General features: G+C 36.5%; 2 protein-coding genes across 2 annotated transcripts in view; one reads left to right on the top strand and one right to left on the bottom strand.

Annotated features, from left to right (window-relative positions):
- LOC127428990 (rho-related BTB domain-containing protein 3-like) overlaps positions 1-4,021 on the top strand; it is a 28,063-nt gene extending 24,042 nt beyond the window's left edge. Inside the window, exons 9-11 of the mRNA XM_051677701.1 lie at positions 589-755; positions 2,084-2,180; positions 3,903-4,021. Of these exons, the coding sequence (XP_051533661.1) occupies positions 589-755; positions 2,084-2,180; positions 3,903-4,021 (383 nt within the window). The remainder of the gene's footprint in view (positions 1-588; positions 756-2,083; positions 2,181-3,902) is intronic.
- LOC127428989 (glutaredoxin-1-like) lies at positions 3,586-9,403 on the bottom strand. The gene is made up of 3 exons (XM_051677700.1): positions 9,072-9,403; positions 8,565-8,680; positions 3,586-4,036 (listed from the first exon to the last, which is right to left on the bottom strand). The coding sequence occupies exons 1-2, from the start codon at positions 9,276-9,278 to the stop codon at positions 8,567-8,569; spliced, it is 321 nt and encodes a 106-aa protein (XP_051533660.1). The 5' UTR covers positions 9,279-9,403; the 3' UTR covers positions 3,586-4,036; positions 8,565-8,566.
- Positions 9,404-11,304: the final 1,901 nt, after the last annotated feature.

The raw sequence follows: 11,304 nt of genomic DNA, 5'->3' as shown, positions 1-11,304 counted from the left end.
TTTAACCAAAATTAAAATATTTGGCATCATATACTCACCTACATGTTGTTCCAAATATGACTTTTTTATCTTCCTTGAAACACAAAAGGAGATGGTAGGCAGAATGTTAGCCTCAGTCACCATTCATTTTCATTGTTTGGGGAAAAATCACGGTCAACAACATTCTTCAAAAATTTCTCCTGTGTTCCATGGACGAACACAAGTCATACAGATTTGAGTAAATTATCGAATTCTCAATTTTGGGTGAACTATCCCTTTAACAGACATAAACAACAATTTAACATAAAAAACACCAACAAGAAGCAACCAGCTTCATAGAAAGACAATGACAAGTAGGGGTTCAGGTTGTATTTATCATGAAACAAGGAATGCTTCATCAGTGAGTCAGATCACTCCGTTCAGTCTGTCAATCAATTTGATGGATACTCTGCTGTGCATATTGAGGACATCAAACAATGAAAAAACAAAAAACAAAAACCAGACAAATGCTGAGCTTGATTGACAGTAGGTGAATATAAGCTGCAGGAGATGGATGAGGGGGAGGAGAAAGAGTAGATGTCTAATGTCGGTGTGCGTTTGTGTGTTCAGCCAGTGTGTTGCAGGCCATGGCCGTTCTCGTCTGCGCAGAAATGTACCAGGTGAAACGGTTGCAGCACCTGTGCGAGGTGTGTGTCTGCGCTTACCTACAGAGCATGCCCAGTCGAGAGCTAGCGTCTACAGGCATCAGCGTGATTCGCTTGCTGAAAAGAGCAAAGGTGAGTGTGAATCAAATTTATGGCTATCCCCAATCTGATTTTGCTTTAAATACCATGGACCTATAATATCTTTATGGGCTAAAAAAGATAATACATGGGATTAAACAACTTGAGAGTTTTATATGCAATATAACAATACAATATAAAGTAAAATTTATTGGCAAAACACAATGGCTATGTTTGGAATAGCATACTACCATAATACTCATACTATTTCTGCAATATGTACTGCATATTGTGCACAGTATGTGAATTGTCTGTATGCATGGAATACCCAGATGACATACTACATTTGTCAAAATGTGTAGTATACAACCACGCTCAACTTGACCTTCCATTTTCAGTGTTACGAATGAATCGGAAATAATATCAGCCATAATGTTCAACATCTCCTTCTTGACTCATTATTTTATCAGACTACCAAGACATTTTTACACATAATTACAAATGGTTAATATTGATTATTATTGTAAAAGAGCAGTTTTTATTGGTAAGATGATAACTGGATGACACTAGCTGGATTAAACATGGGCGTAATGATGACATGTGATGACAATGCAGCATACTGCTGTACTGTTTTAAACATATAACGTTGCTAATGCGTTCTGTTTCACATAAAGTTTTTAAAAGATATTATGCAGTATACAGTGTATACAGCACAGTATGCAGTACACCTGTATTCCATTTCATTCAGCATAGCCAATACTATTAAATGGGGGGAAAATCAGTGAAAAATGATAAAATAACTTCTTTTCATGCCATTTTTAAAGTGTAAACACTTTTTAAAGACAAAGTGTGGCTATATTAGCAATACAAGTGTACTTCTCACTGCACAATACATAGAGTTTGTATGCTTTTTTCCAAAAATGCATATGAAACAGTATGCATTATGCAGTTCTAAACATTTCAAACAGTATGCTACATTGTTGTCACATGACCTTAAACTATGTTGCATGTTTAATTCAGAAAGTGGCATCCAGTTTTCATTTAAAAAATAAATATAGTTAATTAGCATTTTATTTACAATTTTTATGTTCAAATATCTTAACTTTGGCAGTTCGGTCAAATAATGAGTCAAGTAAATATTAAATAAATAAATAAATAAAAATGTATGGTTGATATTGCTCATGGTTCATTCATCACATTTGAAATGTGTAATTGGAATTTGCTAAAAGTAATAGGTCATCCATGCATACACAAAATTTGCATATCGTCCACAATATGAAATAGTATGAATAATACTGTAACAAGCGATTCCAAACACCATGTGTGATACTTTGACAAAGTTCTTTCATGTTCTATCTCATCACTTGTTTACTCTATCACAGTGCCACAATGCTGATCAGCTTTATGTTTGGCTCCTTCATTTCATTGCCAATAACTACTTGATCTTCAGCCACAAGCCTGACTTCCTGGAGCTATCAGGTGAGCTGCCTCATTGACCATCTGGGAAGGATGTTCAAGAGCATTAGTATGCATATGCACACAATTATCTTTGACTCTTACAAAAGCCTGTTACCAACTTCCTGACACCACTGCTAACAGCTGGTGCTGTAGACAAGCCCATACAAATCACTACAGGGCTCCGTCTATGCAAACACTGAGTGCAAATGTAAGGTCAGTTTTTAAATGAATGCATAACTTCCACACCTAATTAGTATGTCCTGCCCTTCCATGCACACTTAGCAAAACAAATAAGAGTATCACCCTCATGAATAGTTTAAGAGACAGCAATAGATTTGTGTGTCAACAAAAACAAGTAAACTTGACTGGAGTATTTTCATTTTTCATCAAGCATCCTTTATTATAATGGACAAGTTTTGAAAAAAGTATATTGCTGTAATTGTTTCCCAAATAGCAATTACAGCAGGTCATGCAGCACCTTGTTATGTTCAATGCAAATCAAGTATAAAAGTGTATACTGATAAAACTTTGATATACTGACAAAAAGTACAGTATTTTCAGACAATATTCTATGATATCTCCTTTTGTGCGGAAAACAAAAGGAGAGATCAGAGTGAAAGCCTCAGCCAGTATTCACTTTCATTGCATATTTTTTTTCCATACAATAAAAGTAAATGGTGACAGAGGTGATGGTGACGACATCTTTTGTGTTCCACCTTAGAAATGAAATCATAGAGTTAAAATAAAAATTCTCTCATCATTTACTCACCTTCGTGCCATCCCAGATGTTACTGACTTTCTTTCTTCTGTAGAACAAAACTAAAGATTTTTAGAAGAATTTCTCAGATCTGTAGGTCCAAACAATGCAAGTGAATGGTGACCAAAACTTTGAAACTCCAAAAAGCACATAAAGGCAGCATAAAAGTAATCCATAAGACTCCAGTGGTTTAAACCATGACTTCCTAAGCAATCCAATCAATTTTGCACCAGAACATACCAAAATATAGCTCCTTTTTCCACTATAAACCTTGCCATTGCAGTCTCTAGGCACAATCCTGATTTCAAAGCAGAAGCGTAGGAAGTGTAATCGAGCTTGAAATCATGATTGCCAAGGAGACTGCTGATGTCAAGATTTATAATAAAGGAGGAGTTATATTTTGGTCTGTTCTCACCTAAAATCAGTTGGATCGCTTCAGAAAACATGGATTAAACCACTGGAGTCTTATGGATTACTTTTATGCTGTCTTTATGTGCTTTTTGGAGCTTCAAAGTTTTGATCACCATTCACTTGCCTTGTATGGACCTACAGAGCTGAAATTTTCTTCTAAAAATCTTCGAGTAAATGATGAGAGAATTTTCGTTTTTGGGTGAATTATCCCTTTAAGACAGCAATACATTTGTGTGCCCATAAATACAACAAGCAAACTGTGATTGGAATAATTTTATTTTTCATCAATCTCCCTTTAATATATAAATGCAAACATGTAATAGCTTGCACTTAATGAGAAACAGGAATAAGTGTATACTGACAAAAGACTTGAAATGCAAAAGACAATTACAGTATTTTCAGCACATACTGCAGTTGAAGCACAATATAGAGAGATATAATAAAGAAATGTGTTGGACAGAGATAATCCAAAGGTAAATGACATGCCATGCTGGTATTGAAGGGGTGGGTGGTATTCAGCAGGAGGGGATGTTGTTGCTTTCTGCATTGTCATGATGATGCATGATGTTTGACAGACCAGGAGCGTGAGCAGGTGGAGCGATTGCGCTGGCCCTCCAGAGGATACCTACAGGAGCTCAGCGAGTACCAGCAACGCAGACGGCAGGCCCGCAAATCTCGCTGCAGCATCATGTGACCCCGTCTTGATACCCTGTTGACCAAAAGGAGGGGCAAAACAGAGAGGACACAAAGTAAAGTCACAAGTACATTCAGGATGCGAGAGACCCGTGTTTGACCTCTGGGCTGAGGGTGGATTGTGATGTACTATATTTACATGAACTTTGACCTCTGACCCTGTGACATAAAAACAGACAGCCAGGAATTCTCAGTGGACAATGGATCCTATGCCTGGGAATGTGGTGATGTCATATAGAGCCTAATAGCGCGGCTCTGGCAAAGACTGTCGCTCTTTGTGGATAATACTGTAACTATATTATCTGTATGACCACGGCCAAACAATGGTGCCTGGATGGTGCAATAAACTTCCTCTACGATGGATAAAACCCAAAAGTGTTAAACAGGGTAGGGTCAACATAATACTCTCATGGTTAACCATGCTATTTCATGGTGAGATAATGCAATATAACTTGAATAGCATTTCAAATTAGGAGTCGACCGATTATCGGCCTGGCCGATAATCGGATCTGATATTCATACTTTTTCTAATTATCAGAATCATAATTTTGTCTGATCTGATTGCTGATCAGTTTTAAAATGCACTCCGTTGGCTCTGATGCCACCGCCTCTCTCGGAAAGGGTACTGCTTGTAGTCTGGCTCAATGTCCCGCCCACAGTATTATCGGATTGGTTATATGTCATGAGTAAATGGCCAATCAACACTGTAATCCGAATTCATGGGGGAGAGGTGGGAAAGAGGAAAGCAGCAGCAAGAGAAAGATGCATCACTGAGAGGACAAGCTGTTTTCAAAGGTATGAATGCAGATACTGAAGTGGCAATAAACAAAACAATACTCTATGCCAGCGGTCACCAATTATAGGTCCATGGTCCGGGTCCGGACCCCGGATTTGTTCCATCCGGACCGAGAGACATCATGACAACTGTTGCCCCATCTCACCATTTCTACACTTTAGTTTGGCAACGCGACAAAACAACAGAGTTGTGTGCGTAGATAGTACTGATCTTTCAGCGATATATCCTTGAATATTTTTCTCTAGCAGCAAACACACTTCATTAATGCCCTTTTGTGCTCCGCACGCGTTGCCAGCCAGCCCGCGACACGAGACACTGCATAGTAGAGCTGCAGACGCTGTTATTTTAACGACAGTAGACCATGGCAGAGAAATACGGTGAGCAGCAATATAAATGGATACTGACATCTTTCGCTTAAATACACTGCAGAAAATGAAAATGAAGCAGAAACAATCTTCATGTGTCTGATATGACAATTTATCGTGGTTCCAGAGCGCCTTTAGACTAGAAACAAATTTTTTTTTTTTTTCATCTAAAATTAGCTTTATTAATCAATATGTTTCAAGCCTATTAATAATAAAAAGATTTTGGTTTAAGTTCTGTGAAAATTAATCGAGATGACATCACCTCTGGCATGGATGGCAAGAAAGACAACCAAAACTTTGAAATTATGAGTTCTCTGCTTATGATGAAAAACATTTCCATTATTTGATTTTCCATTATTTCCATTTATAGTTAACTATAGCAAACAGTATTTTTAAACTGCACTATTTAGATGTACATTGCTTGTTTGTTTTTGGTAGATTTGCATTTGAAGGAAATTATAAAAGTGGTTCATTAAGACTTTTACATACATTTTCTCTCAGGGGTTACCCCTGAACCCCCAGTGAGTATCTTTCCTATGTATATATAAATGGTAGAAGATTCCCCATAGTCCACTACTTTGGCTGTCTTTGGGCCACAATGTCCTCATTCTTGCCCAGTTCTTAAGAGACTTCTTGACTGATCATTTAAAATTTTTACTGCAAATGTATATCGGCCCCAAATATTGGTTATCGGTCTCCTTGATTACTAATAACCGTTATCGGTAACGGCCCTAAAAAAACATATTGGTCGACCCCTACTTCAAATATTTATTTTTTTCCCCATAAGATTTTAATTTGAGGCATCTATTTTTGTAACACGTACATCTGAGATTTTTTTCAAGAAAAAAGCATGTGGATTGCCTCTTTGTGCAGTTGGTCTGGTCGACATAGAGCCTATTCTGGCTATCTTCGGTCTAAATCTCATGCTGAATAAAGATATTTTAGAAGGATATATGCCTATGTTCATAGAATATGCGAGTCTGGATGTTTTAAGTCTAAAGCAGTGGTTTTCAACTGTTAAGTTTGCGACCCAAAAATGGATCACATGTCTGTTCTGATTGGGTTGCGAACAGCAGAGAAAACAATGCTAAAATGTAATATATAATTATGTATAGTTAGGATAGCAGACTAAGCAGATGCCAACATGGACAGGTTGCGTGACATGCCGTCATCCTGGAAAACCATGAATAAAACTATGTAAGGTAAAGGAAAGAACAACCCAGAATACTTTAAAGGAATGTTCCGTGTTCAATACAAGTTAAGCTTAATCAGCAGCATTTGTGGCATAATATTGAAGGCCACAAAAAGATATTTTTGAGAAAAAAAAAGAAAAAAATTGGCGGTTGCAGTAAGGCACTTGGAAATGAATTGGGCCAGTCCATAAACATTCAAATACACACTGTTTCAAAAGTATAGCCACAAGATGTAAACAATACACGTTAACTTGATTTTAGTGAGATCGAATCGCTTACTAACCTTATCTGTGTAAAGCTATATCCAATATTACAACTTTGTTGTCATGACGTAACACCGGTAAACTTTGTAATCTGGTTACAGTCATAACGTTGGTAAATCCCTTATTTTATCACACTAAAATCACGTTAACACATATGTATAATCTTTACGTCTTGTGGCTATACTTTTGAAACAGAGTGTATTTAAACCATTTATGGGCCGGCCCCATTCACTTTCATTGTTAGTGCCTTACTGTAACTGTGATTTTTTTTTTTTCTTCTTCTTTTTTGTAAATAAACAAGGAACAAGTCGAATTTTTTTTTTTTTTTTTTTTTTTGTGGTAATCAATATTATGCCATAAATGTTGTTGATTGAGCTTAAATTGTACCAGAACATTCCTTTAAATACAAGTTTACTTGCAACCAGTGTTGGGTGTAATGCATTACTAAGTAATTAATTACTGTAATTAAATTACTTTTTCATTGAAAAAGTAAAGGGGTTACTCTTAATTTTTTAGTAATTTAATTACAGTTACTTCAGATGTAATGCATTAAATACTGTATAGACTCTAGAATAATTCTATATAAAACAATGGTGAATTTAAAATCTAAATTTAATGTCTAACGTTAAACTGTATGTTTTCTAATTTAATGCCAATTCTTTGGCCAGTTCATGAATAATTTATTTATTATTTATTTGAAAGAATTAAAAGAACAGTTTCATGTCTATCCTTGTATTTTTCATCTGGTTGAGGTTAATCAGGGTTTTAGAAAGTAATTAGTAATAAGTAATGCAATTACTTTTCAGAAAGAGTTATGAGTACAGTAATCTAATTACACTGTAGAAAATGTAATTAGTAGTTAATGACTTTTTTTTTTTGAGTAATTTACCCAACACTGCTTGCAACAAAGATAAACATGGTTTGTGCCAACAACAGTATGTTTTGCGTGGTGAATTATTGGCTACTGAGAGCATGAAACCATCAAATTAATACAATAAAAATGTAATTAAAATGTTTCTGAAAATATTTCAAAGACATTTTTGTTTACTTCTGCAATTAATTATTTTGGTGCGGTGTTGGGTCGCCACTTGATGTCATATGTAAAATCTGCATCCTGAAGCAAAACCAGTTGAGAATCACTGGTTTAAAGAATATATATTGACCTTTTTGAGTCACTTTAACCCAAAAAAACATTTAGAGTTTTATGCACTTAAAGTATAGTTTAGGGATAGTTAACCCAAAAATGAAAATTCTCTCATTTTCTCACTCTCATGCCATCCCAGATGTGTATGACTTTCTTTATTCTGCTGAACACAAAGATTTTTAGAAGAATATCTCAACTCTGTAGGTCCATACAATGCTTTCAGATGTAAAAGTGAAACTAAACAGGCACCACGTTACTTTCAGATGTGAAAGTGAAGATTTAGAGTAAATAAAGGATTTAAATATTGTTCTGTTTCTCACCCACACCTATCATATCACTACTGAAGATATGGATTTAACCTCTGGATTCATATTAATTAATTTTATGTTTCCTTTCTGTGATTTGTGGAGCTTTAAAGTTCTGGCCACCATTCACTTGCATTGCAAGGACCTACAGAGCTGAGATATTCTTCTAAAAATCTTTATGTTCTGCTGGCAAAATAAAGTCATTAATCATGAGAGAATATTCATTTTTGGGTGAACTATCTCTTTAAATAAAGAGGAAAGCATTCAAATTATTATATCAGCCAATGTTTGAATTATTATATCTTGCCAATGGTTTGGAGTAGAAACATAATAAATACATTTCTAGAAAGCTGAGACTTTTCTTTTTACTTTATTGCACAATATTCAAAATGTGTTTCTGTGACAAAGTAACTCAAAATGATGCAGCAGGTCACATATTGTTTCAATATTTGCTAAAGGAGTGGTAAGTACAGTATACCTTCATTGCAACGCTCTGATTGCCTGCAACATGCCTTCCAGTTTTCCAGAGCTGTCAAGATTCTGGACATCACTTCCTCCTCCGATACACTGCTCCCCTATGAAGATTCGAGGAACCTACCCAGAACGCATGGAAGAAAACAAGCATGGGTGTAAATAAATGTCATATTTTATAACGGAAGATTAATAAACATATGGATAACAGATCTTTGAAAATCTCGAATTTATATTTGCAATGGGCAGGGCCAAAACTGATGGCCCACTGGTGACTCAGCAAAACCAGCTGCCTCACCATACTGGTTACCCTGGTACTAAATGTATGGCAAGTGTGGATTCTAAGGTACTGTATAAAAAATGTTAAAAAAATAAATAAAAATACAAACAGACAAAAATAGCATTTGATGGACTTTATAAGTTATGTCTGAAGTTCAGCACTAGCGCTATACTGTGCATTGTGACGTCAGAACGATAATGTAACAAAAATGCAACAGTGTAACAGAATACTCACAGTTCGAGCGCCAGTGATCTGTTGCAGATAATCTTGTATGGTGTCCATGTCGTTCCGTCCACTGATGTCGATGAACTCCAAGTGTCCGCCTTTGAATTTATACTTTGACAAAACACTTTTGGCGAGTGTGCAGTACGGGCACGTCGGTTTTAAAAACACAACGACTTTGTCGCCCTTAATTTGCGCTTTCACAAATTCTTCTGCCATTTTTTCTTTATAGTATTATTTATCCGACTGCCACCAGAACTGGCAAAGCTTTAACCCTTTAGCTCAATACAATCAAAATGAAACTCGGTACACACACTTCCTTTAAGCGCACTTCCTTTAAAAGAAAGGCGGGATTAATATATACCCGTTCCCTCCTTGGTAAAATACACATACACCCACACATAAAAGTTTCAAATGTACGTTAGTGGGTCAAAGGTTACCATGGAATCAGATGACAAATCCACAAGACGACCTTCCCTTTTTCTAAGAAATTGTAATATATTATATCAGAATGTTTACAATGCAGTCACATATTTAAAGGTTCAATTCACACAAAAAATTAGAATTATGTAACTTACTCACTCTCATGTTGTTTCAAACACGTATGACCTTTCTTACATGGGACACAAAAGTATTTGTTTTTAACGTTTATGCAGCTCTTTTTCATACACTGTAAGCACATTCACGATGGGATGGTCAAACCCCCCCCCCAAAAAAAAGACACAAAAAGCAGTTATTATGTTTCAATTATACTCTAAATCTAATTCTTCTGAAGCTATCTGAAAATTTTGTGTGAGGAGCTGACCTTTTTTTTTTTTTTTTTTTATTCCCAATGTGCTTTAAGTCCTAGTGGTGGCATAGTGACTCACCTCAATCCAGGTGAGAAGAATGAATCTCAGTTGCCTTTGTGTCTGAGACAGTCAATCCACACATCTTATCACATGGCTTGTTGAGCACATTACCACAGAGACATAGCACGTGTGGAGGCTTCATGCTATTCCCCGTGGCATCCATACACAACATCACACGCCCCACCGAGAGCAACCCACATTATAGCGACCACAAGGAGGTTACCCCATGTGACTTTACCCTCCCTAGCACATGCTTAGGAGACCCGGCTGGAGTCACTCAGCACACCCCGGATTCAAACTCGGGACTCCAGGGGTGGTAGTCAGTGTCTTTACTCGCTGAGCTACCCAGGCCCCTGTGTGAGGAGCTGACTTAAATTTAAATCATGACAATCTTTCTTTTCTCTCTGGCAAAGCACACTCAAGTCTCATTCAGACTGTCTAAATTTTGCGCGCAAAAAGGCGATGGCAAGCAGGTTTGACGCCATTGACATTATTGGTTTTCCCATGGATGGTAACTGAACGTGATGTATAAACCTTAGCATATAAACCTAGGCAACAGGGGAAACATTATTTAAAAAGTTGCAGAAACTGTGAATCTGAAAGTTGCAATATTGTGAAAAGATCCATGCTTTCAAGGGACACTCAGTAATTTTGTTGTTCTTGAACTGCGGCATCATTCGAACACACTAGTTTTCAGTAACTAACGCCACTGTAGTATTTCACTATTCACAGTCAGCCATGATTCATTTAACATTTGAATGAAAGTTACTGAGATTAAGCAAGCCGTATTCAGCTGGTCACATAAACCTAACATGGCAACCCCCATGAGGAGATCTTCTCTAAGTAGAATAAAACAGCTTTTATTAGGCTTATGATATGGAGTCTTCATCTCATGTGAATGGACATGATTTTATCCATATTTAAATATTTTCAGAATTAAAATGTATTTCTTTATGAGTCAAACTTCTCAATGAAGAAAAATGACTGTGTGCACCTTTAAAGGGATAGTCCACCCAAAAATGAAAATTCTCTCATTTACACACCCTCGTGCCTTCCCAGATGTGTATGACTTACTTCTGCTGAACACAAAGATTTTTAGAAGAATATCTCAGCTCTGTAGGTCCATACAATTTAAGTGAAAGGTGGCCAGAACTTTAAAGGTCCAAAAAGCATATGGGCATGAGGGTGAGAAAATGAGAGAATTTTCATTTTGGGTGAACTATCCTTTTAATGTCTACCCCTCACCCCCAATTAAGAGAACCAACTCAGGTTAAATTTTTCCATGACACCAATGGAAGAGTGCTTAAGTTTGTGTCTTGGTCCTGTCAGATATGATTGCAAAAACATGCCAAACAGATATTTAACTTAATTTGTCCTGGTATTTTATATGATGC

Source organism: Myxocyprinus asiaticus, chromosome 38 (assembly GCF_019703515.2).
Source record: "Myxocyprinus asiaticus isolate MX2 ecotype Aquarium Trade chromosome 38, UBuf_Myxa_2, whole genome shotgun sequence".
NCBI classification, from domain to species: Eukaryota; Metazoa; Chordata; class Actinopteri; order Cypriniformes; family Catostomidae; genus Myxocyprinus; species Myxocyprinus asiaticus.
Note: the sequence above shows the minus strand (reverse complement) of the source record. Positions and strands in the feature narration are given on the sequence as shown.